General features: G+C 52.9%; 1 protein-coding gene across 4 annotated transcripts in view; it reads left to right on the top strand.

The window, feature by feature from the left end:
• Positions 1–16,137, top strand: part of DISC1 (DISC1 scaffold protein) — a 191,029-nt gene extending 174,892 nt beyond the window's left edge. The window contains exons 11-12 of one of the 4 annotated variants that reach the window (XM_081298287.1): positions 1,774–2,011; positions 15,645–16,137. In XM_081298287.1, the coding sequence (XP_081154413.1) occupies positions 1,774–2,011; positions 15,645–15,809 (403 nt within the window). In that variant the 3' untranslated portion in view covers positions 15,810–16,137. Of the gene's footprint in view, positions 1–1,773; positions 2,012–3,041; positions 3,571–8,306; positions 15,618–15,644 lie in introns of those variants that run through there. The other 3 variants (XM_081298288.1, XM_081298284.1, XM_081298289.1) reach the window with 3 other exon arrangements.
• The last annotated feature ends 636 nt before the right edge of the window (positions 16,138–16,773 follow it).

Here is a 16,773-nt window from a genome sequence, read left to right as displayed (position 1 = left end):
CGCTGCTTTGGAGTTCTCCCGCTTCTTTGGAGTTCTCGCGGGGATTCCTGGAGGGTTCATGTTGGTTGGGGAAGGTCTGGAGGAGGGATTTCCTGTTGGTGTGGTGTGTGCCTGGAGGAGCTGCGTGGAGAGGAGAGGTTCCGGGTTAGCGTGTGTGGAGTGTGCTGGTGGAGTTCGGAAATAAAGTTTGTTCCTGCTTGAGTGGCTCGTGATTTGAGCCCAGCCAGACTGCGGCAGTCCCCCTCTTAGCTCCCCTGTGCCCTTTCCTGCTGGACTCTCAGCCTCGTTCCTAGCCAGGATCATGTCCTGTGTTATGAGTGTAGTACTGATGAATTCTCTCAGTTTCTGTTCATCTGAAAATGTCTTTATTTTACTTTTACTGTTGAGGAAAGTTAAAACTAACTGTATGCTCCTAGATGGGCAATTAGTTCTTGCCATATTTGAAGGATGTGGTTTGGCTGTGTTCTGGCTTCTGCCCTTTGTCACCCTCATTTTGGTTCTTGTGGAGCTGCTGGGTGGCACTCTGCCCTGAGGGCCACCAGTTCTGCTGTGACCAGCCGCGTGTGTTCTTCCTTGGACTTTTTCCTGCATGGCAGAGCCGTGCTTCCTGAACTTGTGGTTTCTTGCCCCTTGTCAATACTCGGCTGACAGATCTTCTAATACAGCTTCTGCCTCATCTTTCTTTTTCCTTCTGATTTCATCCTTCAGAGACCTGGGCTTTAAAATAGTGATGATTTAAAATGTTGAAGAAAACATAGGGCTGAGCTGTAGCTCAGCGGTAGAGTGCTCACCTGGCATGTACACAGCCCAGGTCTGATCCCCAGCACAGCTGAAAAAAGGAATATATAGGACACATTGGAGAATTTCAAAGAGAACTGGAATATATTAAGAAATCACACTGAAAAGTAACTAAAATTCAGAACACAGTAGATGGATCAGCAGAACAGACACAGTAGAAGGAAGAATTATTAAATAGAACACAGATCTGTAGAAAATATCTATCAGGAAGCTGAATGGATGGATGAAAGATGAATTTTTTATCTAAGATCTCAGGTTCTTGCTTTGCATGAGAGGTAAGACTTTCTGCCATTGCTAGGCCGTGTTCCTGAGCAGCTATATGTGCCCTGTGAGGCTCTGGCCCTCCTGCTGCATGGTCACTCCTCCTTTCTGGCTCCTTGAGGGCTGCCAAGGGTGCTGCGGTGCCTGCCCTGCTCTGCTCCCTGTGCAAAGCCATCATATTGTCCTGTGGCCCTGCTCTGCTCCTGTCCACACTGTGTATCGGGCACACCAGGCATCTGCACTCCACCTGTGCTGATAGGGTCCAGCAGTCAGGAACAGAGTGCACTTGTGTGTTGGTTGGCCCCATGACAGGGTATGTGTGTTGGTGTGGTGGAGGGTGATGGGATGGTGGGTGACTGGGTGTGGGTGTGATATAAGTGCCTGGCCTGGGGGTTGGGTGGCTGAGGACTGTAGTCAGCTTGCTGGAGCAGGGACATTCAGGGTCTGTGTGGGACTGGGCAGCTGCTTCTGGAGATGCAGATGGGACTCTGGGTGGCCTTGCAGACAAGCAGCTAGGAAGGGTTGACACCTGTGTCCCAGCAGCTTGCTGTACATAGCCAGCCCCTCTGAGTCCTCTGGTTGAAGTGCCTCATCACCCTGTGAGGCTTGTTTGTCATATGCCCGCATGCCAAGTGACATTCATCCAGCCTGACAGGCCCAGATGTGCCAGGAGACAGCATTGACCTCATTTTTTTTCCTCTTCCCCCATCCTAGCTGCGAGTGTCCACTGCTCCAGAAGGTATGGGTGGCCGACTTGGAGGCTTGCCGGCTACTGCTACAGAGTCTGAAGCTCCAGGAGGCAGGGGGCAGCCTGTGTGCAGAAGACGAGGGGCCGAGGGACGGCCCGAGCTGGGCCCACTCTGAGGACAAGGGGAAGGCCCTGTGGCAGGCGTCACCCGAATGGAGGGCTCACCATACCCGCGAGCCGCACTGCGCAGGAGAACAGAAAGAGGTTGGTCTTTTCCACGTGACTTCTTGGGTCGCCTTTTGGGTGGTCAGTCCTGGGCGGCTCCCATCAACCATGCAAACTTGAAAGTCTGAATAACTCTTGAATATGAGTACAAAATAATGCCAATTTTTTTGGTAGAAATATTATAGAAAAAGCAGAGAAAAATTTTCAGCTATCAGTTTTATTCTTATTCTAACTTAGAGTCATATATAGATATCAGTACTAGTGACTCTACAATTTTTCTACGTGCGTACGTGTAATTCTACGCACATGTGGTGTTCACCACGAGGTTCTCCACCCAGCTCCTGTTCGAGCTCCTCTGCCACCCAGCTGGCAGGCGGAACCTCCTGTCGGCCTGAGTGAGCAGCAGAGGCAGGTTCTCAGAGGCCAGGTGGCGAGCTTGGGAAGGGACGCTGCAGTGGGCACTGGTCATAGGGAACGCACCGTGGAGGACGCTGAGGCAGGAGGCCCCCAAAGGCCAAATGAGGAGCCTAACAGGGACTCCGTCTCAGCAAAGACAGAAACAGAACAAGAGGCCTCTGCTCAGGTGCCAGGTGTCCGCTGGCAGCCTGGTGTCCTCTTCAGCTGAAACAGAACAGAGCGGGAGATGGGCACCACCCCAGTCTCGGTCTGTGAGCTCAGGGAGCAGGTCTTGCTGGGCTCACTGTCTGGCAGTCACAGCGTCCCTGGAATATTTTCAAACGCTGCACATGCTTCTGTCATGGAGCAGCATGGCCGGGGCAGTTAGTGGAGGCCCCCAGGGGAAGACACTTGACACAGGGAAAGCTGTTTGTGCCTTGGCCCAGGATGCTAGACCCCTGTGGCACAGACAAGAGAGGACCTAAGGTCTCAGAGGCAGGCATTTTTGTTTCCTGCCCTGGTTTCCAGGGAGTCTTTGGGGTCTGGGGAGGTGTATTATCTTGTGGCTAAAGTGGCTGCTGTGAGCTGAGGTCTGCCAGGAGGCCTGCTGGGCATGGCCACCCACACTGGTTTCCCAGTGGAGCGTGATGCCTTTCTGATGCAAATCTTCCAGGAGAGACTGCTGGCTCCTTACAGAGGTCTGCAAGGAGGTGAGTTTTGAGCCTCCCCTGAGTGTGGCTGGCCAAGGAGACGGTGTGCACTGTGGTGGGACTTTGTTTCTGCGGGAGCTTTGCTGCGGACTAACACCTTGGCATTGGGGGTCCCTGCCAAGCTGCTCAGCACAAGCCCCCCATCTTACATCAGGGCCATGAAAGCCTGGTAATTTGCATGGGGCTCTGTCCCAGAGGAAATCAGCAGGGGCTCTGGCCCGCTGCAGCTGAGCCTCCTCAACTTGTAAGAGCCCGCCTCCTTCTCAGCTTCCTCGGCTTCCTCCAAGCCTTTCTGGGGACCCTGGAAACCACGGGCTGTTGTCGGCCTGGTTATAGATGTTCCAGGAGTCGCACAGGGCTAGGCAGGGGCCGGGAAGCCGGTGGGCAGCTCCCCCGCTGCGAAGCTCTTCTCTTGAACACGCTGTTCTGGCCGTGATACCCGTGTCACTCTCTCCTGTCTGCAGCCTGTGCTGCCCGGGTGCTTTCTGTTTCTGCCCCATGACGGGCTCCCCTCCTACAGGGTCCTGGACAGCATCACCCCTCACATCCCAGCTGCTTCCTCTCTGAGCCAGTAGCTACCTCCACGAGGGCGAATGAAAAGAGGCCAAGAGAGGAGCTGGCAGCTTCCAGCCACCTCTGGCGGTGTCTGAGCAGCCAGCGTGCCCAGGCATCTGTGCCCAGAGGAGCTAGCAACAAGGCACACTGGACACGCAGCCTTACTTGTCAGATTTAAGCCCCCCGAGCACATAGGTCTGGGAGGGGAAAGGTGTGATTTCCTCCCGGCCCACCTTCAGCATCATGGCCAGCAGTCCAATCACAAGATGGGTGGACAGAGGAAACAACAGGTTGATAGATTGACACTGTGTGACGGGGGAGCCTCGAGAAGCGAGGACCAGGGACTCAGGGAGAACTGCTCTGTGCTGGGGTTGATGAAGGAAGGACAGCAGGGTAGTCTGGTGGCCACGGGGTCACCTAAGGTCCCTGCTGTTCTCTCTGTGTCATAGTCCTCCCTGCCTTGGGGCAGAGCCCTCTGGAATGAGGATCTTCCAAAGAGAAGGGGGTGTCCTTGATAGGATGGCTTTCAGGGAGGGGCCTTCTGGTTTCTGTGGCTCATCTTGGGAGCGGGGAGTGCTGTTTCTGTGACCCACTTTAAGCGAGGCGGAGGGGGTGGGGCAGGAGGGCAGGAGTCCTTGCATGTAAGGCCTGCCCTTGCCTTTCAGTCCAAATACGCAGCACCCCGAGGTGCGCCCTTTGGGGTGTCGTGTTCTGCACCCCACGGGTATCTCTACTCTTTCCTTAGCAGATGTCTTCCTTAGTGCGTTAAGCCATACGTGACAGTGGGATGTGTTTGGACCTGACGACACGTGCGGGCTGTGATTTGCTCCACGTCAGTCTTCAGGGCGTGTCGTTCCTCCCCCCACCTCCCTGTTCCCCTTCCTCTCCCTGTGGTCTTCCTTCTGTTCATTGATGATGTTATGGACACAAGCTCCACAGAGACACATGCAGGTGGAATCCACCCTAGTGTATGTGTGTGTCCGTAGCATAGTTGGGTGGATTTCATTCCGCAGTTCCTCCCTTTCTCCTCCTCCTCCTTCTGTCCCCCTCTACTCCACTGACCTTCCTTCTATTTTCACAGGATTCCTGCTCCCCTCTTTCCTTATTTTGGTATAGCTTCCAGATATGAGAGAAAGCATTTGATGACCATTAACTTCTGGGAACTAGCTTATTTCAGTTGGCATAATAATCTCCAGTTCCCAGAAAATGCCATAATTTCCTCCTTCCTTATGGCCAGGTCAAGCCCCACTGTGCACAGACACCACTTTTCCTTTGTCATTCATCTGTGAACACCTCCCCGCCCCGCCCCGGCCGGGTTCCCAGCGTGGCCATGGGAATTGTGCTGCTATAAGCACGGTGTGGCTGTATTTTGGAGTGTGCTGACTTCAGTTCTTTTGGATAAATACTGAGGAGTATTACTAACATCCAGAGTGATCAGGCAAGAGGAGGTCATTAAATGCAATTAAAATAGAAGAAAAGTCAAACTGTCTCTGTTTGCTCAAGACATAATCCTGCATCTAAGAGACCCCAAAACTCTACCAGAAGATTTCTAGAGGGGGCTGGGGATGTGGCTCAAGCGGTAGCGCGCTTGCCTGGCATGCGTGCGGCCCGGGTTCGATCCTCAGCACCACATACCAACAAAGATGTTGTGTCCGCCGAGAACTAAAAAATAAATATTAAAAAAATTCCCTCTCTCTCTCTCTCTCTCTCTCTCTCTCTCTCTCTCTCTCTCCTCACTCTCTCTTTAAAAAAAAAAAAAAAGATTTCTAGAGCTGATAAATTCAACCAAGTAGCAGGGTACAAGATAAGTATATGAAACTCAGTAGCTTTCCTACACACCAATAATGAATCTGCTAAGAAATCGGGAAAACGATCCCGTTCACAATAACCTAAAAATCCTCCCAAACTTGGGAATGAAGTCACCTCGTTTTGCTCAGCTGTGCTGCCCAGGTTCCTGGATGAGGCTGTGGGTCCTCCCTGCTTGAACTTTTACCTGGAAACGTCTCTAGTGGGTGGCGCCCTGCGTTTGGGCTCAGGCGGCGGGCGTGCTGTGAGCCCAAACTCTCTGTTCTGCCCCTGGTCTCTCAACAGCCTCCGCCTCAGAGTTTGTGAGCTGATGGGGGAGAGTACCTTCCTGCAGCTGGCGTGTCTTAGGGAGAAGAAGAGACTGGGGCGAGGAAAGGCTGCCCCTGCCAGACAAGGGAGAATTAAAAAAAAAAAAAGTTGCACTTTAAATCTCCTTTTAAAATTAAAAACACCCACATTTGCCAATCATTTGATATGGACCCGATTTTGTGTGCATGGGTCTCCTCAGGGCCTGTCCTCGCCTAGTGTGGCACCCGGTCTACGGTGCTGGCCCTTCCTGGGGCTGGACCTGTAGCATGCTCCTGTTCGGCAATCCTCAGTCTCCCTTCCCTCGCTTCAACATGACTCAGTCTTTCCAAGGTTTTTGATTTCTTTTTTCGGAAATAAGAAACTTTTTTCACACCAATATTTCATGGTTTTACATAATATGAACTTACATTATCTAATTAGGATTTTACCTACAACTGGCATGAATAGGGTTAGAAACAGCTCCACCAATGGAAGCCCAAGTTCCCTGCCTGGCTGGACTTGTTCACTGGGCTCGGCAGGCTCCCCCTGGCCCGTGGGTTAATGTCCTCATTCCCAGCTCCTCCTGCCCCAGGAAGGAGACCCACTCGCTTCCCCTCCGTCTGGGACACTGAGGCACCACTGGATGCTCCAGTGCAGTTGCTACTTCCTCCCTTACCAAGCACAGCTGGTGCCCCGAGGAGGACGCCCTGGGGGTCCTGGAGACTCTGTGGTGGAGGTCGTTGTCCTTCAGTGGTGAAGACTGAGGTCCACAGCGGGATGGCCACCCCGAGCCGCCAGGACACCGCACGTTCTTCACAACAACTCAGTGGACCCCTGGTGCAGCTGAGGACGTCCAATTTGGAGGTTCCTGCTTCTGGAAACAAGCTCACCTCTGTCCCTCGTCATGCCAGCTCATGCCTGGGGACAGGGCTGCTGGAAACAGGAGCTTCCCCAGCCACCAGCTGGTGACCACTATGCATGTCCCGGCAGGGAGCCCAGGAGGAGGCCTGGGCTGAGCTCCGTGGCACTCCTGCATGAAGTCGCCCTGCCCAGGGCTTGCTGTCCCCTGTCCCAGTGGCAACAGTGTGAAGTGCTCCTGTCCAGACACCCTGGGAACCCGGCCTTGCTGGCTGTTGGCTACACCTGCCCTAGGTAGCTCTGGGAGCCATGGACCGCCCCAGGTAACTCTGGGAGCCATGGACGGGACCGTGTGGCTGTCATTTCTCTGACATAATTAGAAGCCCGAGGGCAATTGGCTCACCTAAAGGTGTGAGAAGGAAAGTGGCTGGCGCTCCCCGTCTGTGGGATGCATGGAGTGTGTTGTGAGGGAAGAGCAGGGGCCACTCAACCAAAGCCCCAGTGAGAACAGGTGCCTGAGCAGCGGCCCTGAAAACATAAGTGTGTCTTATGTTGTGGGGTTTCCACAAAACACTTGGAACTTCAATTTTTCTTCTAATACAAAATGAACTAGTTTGGCGTTGGCTTCAGTTCTCCCAGTTCTGCTTCCCTCTTGCAGTCTGGTAATTCTCGGCAACAGGCAGCCCAAAGGCATATCCCTTGAAGCATCCTCCTGCAGTGCTCTGCTTTTATTTCCTACATGTCTTTGGGGTTCGGTGTCACGGTCCACAGAATCTGGACCTGTTGTGGGGTGGTGATTATTCAGGTGTCAGCTGAAACAGGGTCCCATCTACTGATGGTGCTTGTGGGGTCTGGCCTTGCTCAGCTCTGAAGTCCGAGCCTAGTGCGCAACAGGGCAGCAGTCCAGAAGCTCTTGAGTGGCCATGTAGCACTGACGGTGGCTTTCTAAGACTGTCCTTCATGCAGGCCAGAGACGGCAGGCCAGAGACTGTAGGCCAGTCGCCACAGACCCAGCATGGGGCAGCTTCTTCTATCAGCTCTCTTGGCTCTGCTGATTCCTCCTGTCCCGAGCTCCTTCTCATGCCTTCTTTGAGACAAGCATGAGGGTCCTGGGGACAGCAGATTGCCGGCTGTGATCTACAGGGGTCTGGACACTCAGGTGGGTTCTTCACCCTTTCCAACCACTGAGTGCTTCCAGGGCCACACCCACTTGCTCAGGGTGCAGCCACATGATTTGGGCGTTTGGGGGGCTACAGCTTTTATCCAGAGCAACAAAGAGGTGCTTGGGCTTCTGCACCTGTTGGTGTTCATACGCTGCCTGTGGCCCTCAGCATTTATGAAGAAAGGGGAATGATCATCACAAATCTCTTCCAAATAAGTGTGGAACACGTTCTTTGTGTAACAGACAGGCCACTGTCTGGGGTAAATATTCTTTATGGGGACCATATTTTTTAAAAGGCGGAGAAAACCACGGAGCATTTCTGGAACACATTTGCCACGCAAATATTCTGGAAAATGGCCTGAAGAACATGTGGAAGGCTGTGGCTTCATGTCTGAGCCAAGAAGACGCCTTTAGTCCCGGCTGAGCCCCTGGGGGTGGCAAGCACGTCTGCTTTCCCTCAGGGGACAGTGGGGTGAGACTCCGATGGAACAGATGTCCCGAGGCTCAGTCATGGTGTGGGTCAGGGTTCATGTGAGTGGAGCAGGGCTTTTACTTCCAGGGTTCGTCAAACCTCAGCAGTGCCGCAGATGGCCCTGAGCGCAGAAGGCTGCTCTACCAGGGAGGACCCCTCTGCTGGGCCTCTCACTGCCTCTTCCCTTGGAAGGACTTTCCCCAGCAACTGAAGAAGCCAACTATTCAACCATCTCGAATTATCCCAGCCACGACTCAAGGTGTGAGCATGAGCGGCTCGCGGTGAGCTCTGTGACAAGCAGCAACTCCAGAAGCCCTGGCGCTGCTCCAGGCAGAGCTGGCCCTGCAGCAGTGCCCACCCCAGGACACTTAGCTGGACACATCTCCTGTTCCCAGTGCAGGTTCTGTTCAGAACAGAGAGGCCCAGCAGGAGCCACGCACAGGACAGGTAAAGCTTTGTGGCCATAGCAGCAAGTGGCGCTATCACTCTGAGTGGAGCCTGGGAGGCTCCCGGCACCCTGCGGGTCTGGCTCCCGTGGGAGATGCATGTGCTGGGTCCGTGGGTGCTGGCCGTCACGTTCTGCTCCTGCAGGTGGGGGTGGAGGGCACGTGGTGTCCAGAGCCCTCGTCTGAGACCTGGCTGGGTACTGGGCTCTTGACACCCGGATGAGCCTCTTTGGGTAACTATAAGGGGCCAGGAGAGACGAGAGACCCGGTCCTCCCTTCCTATTTGGAGAGGAGGAAGAGGAACTTGCCATCCTTCAGAGACAATACACACGCTGTCTCATGGCCCTGAACAGCCTGGTGGCCACTGTCATCAGGGATGTGCCCTCACTGAGGGAAGAGCCCTGGCTGTTGGCTGGACACCCCCTGCCCTCTGAACATGAGCTCAAGTCTAACATTTTAAATGTTGGTATTTCCCAAACACCGCAGGCAAGGACTTAGCCTTGTTTGTGGAAAATAAAACTAAGTAAGTAAAAAAAAAGAATAAAAAGCCCTTCGAGGCCCTGGTCAGAGATTTGTGCCTGCTTTAACAGTGTGTGTAGTTTAGCACCCGCTCAGGTCAGCAGCCGGGTGCCTTCATGGGTGCGAGCCCACACTTTCATAGACAAGTGTTTTTAGAAAGTCATTTTAATGAGAAAATCCTGCTCGACGTAGGAAATCCTGTTTTCTGTTTTAAATCATGTTCCCTGAGGTGGGAGACATGGACAGAAAGGAGACATCAGCTCTAAGTCAACACAGCTGAACATTTCCGGCCCTTCATTCAAGCCTACAGGTTTGCTTGTGAGGTCACTTAGCAAGTTATGTTTAAGATGCTGCCTGGCTGAGCTGTCCTACTGATTCCTTCCCACGCAAGGCTGCAGGGCTTTCTCTGAGGCCAACAGAGACACGTATCAAGTACTGGGGTTGTCGTGCAGGATGAAGAGGCTGCTGTGAGGCTGAGGGATTATCCCAGATAAGACTGTTCTTGGCTGTAGTTGAGCAGCATTTGGAAAAGTCTTCACACCAGTTCCCCCACTGGCTCTCACACCATGGAAAGACTATTTCCTAGACAGTGCAGTCTGAGAAAGAGTAAAACATCCTCAAGAGCTTTGTATCAGTCTACTTTCTGTTGCTGTAACAAAATACCTGAAGCTGGATACTTAATAAAGAAAAAAGCTTTATTTAGCTCACAGTGTTGGGGCTGAAAGTTCACAATCAGGCAGACCCATCTGTTTGGTCTTTGGGGAGGGCCCCTTGGCTATGTCACATCATGGCAGATGACATCACGACATGAGGAACAGACCACATGGTAGGGCAAGAATCCAGAGAGCTCCATGGACCAGGCTCACTGTTTTGCACCAACCCACACTGAGGGAACTCACTCCATGAGACCAGCGCTAATCCCTGCTGGCACTCCCTGTGACCAGATCACCTCCCTGCAGGAGGTGCCAGCACTCAACACTGCCACAGTGGGATGGCCTCCCACTTAAACCTCTGAGGGCAAACCTCACGGGGCCTGGCCAGGCAGAAGAGTGTCGTCACTTCCACCAGCATTTCCTGGGCGCTGCTTCTGAGTCACTGGGGCTGCAGAGTGCATAACAGGGAGATGGGTGTTGAACACCAGGGAGGCTTCCTGCAGCACAGGGCTCAGGGATTTACTCCTGGAGAAGTGGAGCTCGCAGGCTCTGAGTCAGGGGCTGGTGGCGGTGGGAAGTGGGAGAACTCCCGAGTAACCACTCCCCTGCTACAGTGGCTTTTCAATCTAACCATCAGGGGAAACGGTTGTTCCTGTGGCTAAATGATGGACTACATGTTTAGAAAAGGAGGAAAAAAACAATCATTTGAATTTCTGAGAAGACTGCCTCTCAGGACAAATTACTGGAGAATTTTCTAAGATGCTTTGAAGCACAGAACAACCTGCACTTTAAATTATCCCCAAAATTGCAAATCCTGCACAACCCACCCCAGCCAAGAATACAGGGGCGTTGGGGCCGGCGGCATTTTAATCCTCAAGTTTCAATCATGCAGGAATTCTTCTTTCTTTTCTTGCCACGCTTAATTTAAGAATCAAACTGGAAGCAGAAGTCACACATTTCACACAGACATGTAGTGCAGGATGAGCTCCCGGACGAGCCTCTTTGGGTATCTATGAGGGGACAGGAGGGACGAGAGACCCGGTGCTCCTTTCCTATTTGGAGAGGAGGAAGAGGAACTTGCCATCCTTCACATGTTCCCTGTCCTCCTCCATTTCCAGCCTGACATTTCATGGGCACATGGATGTGCAGCAACCCTGGGCTCCCTGTCGTGGTTGGTCCAGATCTGAGTCCTGCAGGGAACAGCCCCCAAAGAGGCTGAGACCCTGTGGGGGCCCTTTGCAGCATCCTGAAGAGGAAGGGGTGAGGGCCTGCATCTTTGTGGCTGAGTCCCATGACTCTGGAGGCATCTCCCTTGGCTGGAAGGAAGGAGGTGAAGTAGGTGGTTCCCCAAGCCCCAGCCAGGTCCAGCCTCTCTGCTCCCAGGTGTTGAGCCCCCGGAGCTCAGCACCCTGGCTGAGAAGGCTCTTTGTAAGTGCCCGCATTGGACCTCCCAGGAAGCCAGAAGGGAGAGTAGACAGGGTTCCTCCTCATGCAGCCACCTCCCAGGGTGCCCTGAGGGATGCCTCTGACTTAAGTTCACCCTTCGATAAAGAAACTTCAGTGCTTTCAAAGTTTGTACTGAAGGATGACTGATTAGAAGACAAATTTCCTTTATTTTAAAACATCCAAGGAAACAAAGCTCTTCAACAATGTCCCTTTTGTTTGCTTTTAACTTTCTGAGCAGTTTTAGCAGGTAAAAATGAAGCGTGAAGCGGATAAAGCGTGAAGTTGGAGTGGGGTTCACAGTAAAGCCCCTTCCTCCTGCCTGCAGAGCCTTGCGTATCCCAAGGCCCCAGCTGGAGAGGACAGACTCAGGCAAGCTGCTCTCAAAGAAGGGAGAAGCCAGCGGCAGTGCAGCCCACCCCATGTGGCCCAGGGGACTGCGTGCTCCTGCGTGACACACACATGAGCCAGGGGGACACAGGCGTGCTGTTCCAGGCAGTGAGTGAGTGGAGGCCAGTGTGAAGCCAGGAGGCAGGAGTCTCTTACCTTTCTGCCTCTCAGCAGGAGAACACCTGGCTGGCCTGAGCCTCCACCAAAGAGCCATTTCCCTGAAGCCAGGGGAAGAGCAGCCCGGGCTCTGGTTGCAGTCAACAGCTGGGCGCACAACGGCATGCCTTCTGAGGGAAGTTCTCTGTTCTTGATTCACGCACAACCCTCAGAATATGTGCCTGCACTGTTCAACAGCTTGCACACGGCACCAGGGGCAAGGTCCTGGGGCCAGTAGCCAGCAGCAGTGCCATCTCTCTGGCACTTCCCAGCCTCGTGGCCACCACTTCAGGAGCCCTCTCTCCCAGAGACCAGTCACCCCAGCACTCTCATGGCTTCAAGCACCTGTCAGGCACTCGTCACAGACCACTCTTTAGGAGTGGGGGAAGCACTTCCTGCTGGCATTTTGCAGCTACCCTGTCCATCCATAAGGGTCCTGTGTTGGTCGGCCATATAGCCTGGGCTGCATAACAAATTGCCCAAACCTAGTGAGTGGAAACAGCCATTTGTCATACTGACGTGTCTGTGGGATGGGAGTTGGGATGGCAGAGGGAGGCTGTGCGACTGATCCTGTGCTCCTGGATCCAGAGATGTAGAGACGAACCCCTTCAGCACACGCATAGCTTTGTCAGGTCCTCTGCCCTGGCGGGGCACTCTGGGGTCAGAGACCTCACACCAGCTCCTGCGAAGGACTCGGGGATAGCTTCTGGGCATGCAGGGCCGGCAGGAGGCATCCTTCCTCACTGTGAAGGAGGCCTCTGTTGCCCGCGCCCCACCTCGGTGTGTTCTTTGGCAGTCTCCTGCCTCTTCACCGTCTTGGCCTCCACCTGGGCTGTGTGGCTAGGATGGCAGAGGTGACCATGGGTCCCGCCAGGGACTGCACTGTGTGGGCATCTGCCCCTTGCCTCCTGGAGTTGCCCCACCATCTGGGAAGGTCCTAATAGCTCTGTCTTCGGGGCAGAAAAGGCCTGCAGGGCTGGCCGGAGCTGGCACCTCTGCAGGCCACATCGTCTTGGGGCTGTGCTGGCCACAGCCCCTCACCTCCTGTTGTCCCCCACCGTGGCCTGAAGGAAGCAGCATGTTCTGTCTCCTCGTGTTCTGGGCTGCCAGGTCCACACGCAGCCCATCCCTGTGGCCTGTGCTTCCTGACTACAGGAGACCAGGCCCAGGACTATGGTCGGAGATGACAGGCCACTGTTACGGCTTGGCTCTGGAGCCCAGCAGTGTGGCCTCTGCTGGGTTTCATTCACTGGCGAGGCCTCAGGAGCACCCAGACTCAAGGAGAGGCGTGCTCCTCTGTCCCGGGCTACGTTTGGAGAGCATGTGGTGGCCACGCACACCCAGCTGTTCCTGGGGCAGCATGGAAATGGACAAGAACAGATGGACCTGGCTCCTGGGTGTGCTGAACCTGGGGCTCTGGCCCTCAGGCAGTATGTGCCTGGGTCACGCTCCATGTCCTTAGGACTCAGGACCAGTCGTATCTACAGAGGACAGGCTCTGGGACCTCCATAATAACAAGCTCTTCTGCTGCTCAAGACCTTAGAGTGGGGTAGCATGGTGTGTGTCCTGGGCTTTAACTCTTCCCCAAGTGCCCTCTCTGGATGACTTAACTGATACAATGTAAAGACACTGTTCAGTGTGTTCTTTGGGGAATAATGTCAAGGAAGGAGTCTGCAGGTTCAGTACTAATACGATGTTTTTAAAAAATATTTCCACTCGAGGTTGGTTGACTCCACAGACGCAGAACCTGCAATATGGAGGTGTGTGCACCAGCATGGTTGGTGCAGGGCCTGGCAGATTCTCTAACTTGTGCCTTGGAAAAGCAACCCCACCAGCATGTGCCAATCAGACCTTCTGTCACCAGACATGGTGCTTTGAGCTTGTGTCTTTGTAATCTTTAAAAAACTTTAAAAAATCCACTGTTTTGCTTCCAAACTCTACCGTTATTGTTTGAAATAATATTTATGGTAATTTTTTTCTAATTATACTTTAAAAATATGGGAAACTTTAGGAAAGTATAGAGAAGAAAATAAAAATGTTCAATAATACCACCCCTCAAAATAATTGTGAATATCGCAGTTATTTGCCCATTGGAGTATTTCCTGTGATCAGCTGTTCTTGCCTTAAGTCTTCTTAATGACTAATCACAAATCTGGCAGTTGGGCAGGAGGGGGTGTCACAGGAGCAAGTGGGCTGAGCTGTGAGGACAGGAAGTCCTTCTGGACTTCCAATGCCATCAGCTTTGCATAATTACCATCTTCTACTTCAATACAGTGACCTTGTCACCAGATCCCTTTCTTTCATATACACGCTTTCCTGCAATCCACGCGCCCTCTGCTTGGTGACAGTAGTGATCACGGTTCCCACAGGCACAGCTGTCTTCCACCACAGTGGACCATTGGGACATGAACTTTAAAGCCTTCCAGAGCTAATAGAGCACATGTCAGAGCACATGGCTGGCCTTCAATGTCATTCACAGACCCTGACTTCAGCTTCACGTGACAGACACGTGATCACCAAGGGCTTTTGCCCAGTGTCCCCACACCTGGGCCCTTGGGGTCCTTGCTGCTTTGTGGCAGTCCAGTGCCTGAATCTGAATACACACCATCATTCTTCCCTTATGAACACTTCCTTTAGCGTATCTTGTAAGCCTTTCGCTGCTAGTTGGGAAAATTCTACATTTGGTTAAGTTTTAATTCTGGACTGATTTCTTGCTTTTCTCTTCCTTTTATACCAAGATTTCCTGTTTTCTCTCTGAATTTTCTTGACCTTGTTTACTTGTTTCCTTTAAGAATCTGTGGGCTGGGGCCTTGGGACGAGTGGCCAGCCCAAGGCCCTTGTCCATAGCGAGTTCTCAGTCGCTCAGGTGGACCTAGCACATGTCAGAATGGAGAGTTAGGAAGGGGAATCATCCTGTGTGGTTTGAAGGTGTGGAGGTGGTGCAGGATGATGGCTGGAGGAACTGGGCTTGTTGCACTCAGGTGTGGGCAATTGGCAAATGTCAGGCCACAGCCGAGAGCTGAGGAGCTAGAACTGGCCTTGAACCAGTTTGTACAACTGCAAAGCGTGGACTCTGCTCTATGGTGGTTTGTGCAGGACGGTAACACAGAGGGCCCTTTACTGGCTCCTGTGTGGGGCACGCATTTGGAGGGGAAGTCTTAGAGGAGCAGGCAATTCTGAGACTCAACTGTTCCTTCACCAAACTGATGAATTCTAAGTACCTTCCTAGTGCCAGGTGCTCAGGGGGGTCCAGCATCAGGTGATGTGGTCATCCCTGCTCTTGTGGGGCCTGTGCTCCAGGGAGGGGAGGAGGTGGCAACAGAATAGACAGTGTGCACTCATGTCTCCACCCCCATGTGCTTTGGGGTGGCCAGTGTTCAGACCCAGTTAGATTCCTGTGCCCTTCAAGGAAAACCCTGTGTCCTTGAAGCTCAGCCCATTTGCTCCTGTGACACCCTCTTCCACCTAGCTTTTGCTAGAATTCCAATAAGAGTGTGAGTCCCTTGTGAAGGCAGCTGAAAGTCCAGGCTTCCTTTTGATAAACCCCTTTCAGGAGTTGACGCTCGGGAAGTCAGACTTGGAAATGACCAGATGGGAGTGGGGCTGGGGAACTATGTGGATGAGCCCCCTCGTGCAGTCACAGCCTGAACCAGGCTCCATTTCCCCGTCACTTCCTCCAGGGTGGCACAGGCTCCCGTGTGACTCCCAGGGGTGTGGAAGCCAAGGAAGCCTGGGATGTTTCCCCACGTGTCCTGCCTGCACACAGAGCCCTGAAGTCCCTGTGGCCCACTCATGACCTTTTCTTTTTCTCTGGCCAGGAATCTTACATCTTGTCTGCAGAACTTGAAGAACAATGTGAAGCCATAGGCAGGAAGCTGCTGGACATGGAAGATGCACTTCACACGGCCATGCACAGTCACAATGGAGAGCTCATTCATATCCTTGCATCTTGCGGGTTGAACACCTGCAAGTTTATTTTGTAAAAGAAAGTCTTAATAGTTGCCTCACTTCTCCAGGCCTTAGCAGATGGAAGCAGGTGCAGCTACAGCTTGCCCTGTAGTGCGCCTTGGGTCTGAGGTGGCCCGTGTCCAGTCTTTGGTAAGCCATTCAGTGTTTTTTTTTGATTATTAAATCTGACCACTAAAAATTAGCCACTGAGGCTAGACATGCATGCAATGAAGCCAAAGCAAAGTGGAGTTTCTGGGGAGTGAAGAGCCGAGCTGAGTGGCTGTGGGGAATGATCAGGGCCAACTCTGGATGGGCTCTGGTTTTTAAGGGCTTTCCTAACTCCCAGAAACCAAACCCACCTTCTGGTTTCTTGGTTCCACAATTCTGCCACTTAATGGGGCTACAGAGTATCCAAACTAGCAGCATTTTGGATCAGTCCTTCTCAGTGTCTAACCAGGTACCTGGGGTTAAGCTCAACCAGTTCCTTCTAATTCCTAGTGATAGGATCTTCTCACAGGGCTCCATATCCTGGTGTCTCCTCTGTTAAAGTTGGCTTCGGTGAGTAAGGGCAGGAGGACTGTTGGCTCGGGCAGGTGTCCACGAAAAGCCCTGTGTCCCAGATGATCCATGGGGCTGTTTACCACTGGCTAGTTCTCTAGGACAGGTGGAGGGTGCACAGGTGGATACAGTGATGTGTAGCCCACCCTGCATGTTTTTGGTGATTAAGTGTTGAGTGGACACTTTGTGGCTAACGTGCACTTTTCTCTTCATTCCTTCTTTCTGTTCAGGATTGTGACTTCTATTAGGTGTTTTAGGCGGCTTTTCTTCTCTGTGATCAGAGGGCTGACAAAAACATCATGGAGAAGGAAGAATTTATCTGGCTCATGATTTCAGTGGTTCAGTCCATGTGGCTGACTCTGTAGCTCTGGTCCGAGGTGAGGCCGAGCATCATAGCGGAAGGGGTGGAGGAAGAAAGCAGCTCAGGACATGGCCCCAGGA

The sequence above is a fragment of the Spermophilus citellus genome (genome assembly GCF_964194105.1).
Source record: "Spermophilus citellus genome assembly, chromosome: 6".
In the NCBI taxonomy this organism is placed as follows: Eukaryota; Metazoa; Chordata; class Mammalia; order Rodentia; family Sciuridae; genus Spermophilus; species Spermophilus citellus.
Note: the sequence above shows the minus strand (reverse complement) of the source record. Positions and strands in the feature narration are given on the sequence as shown.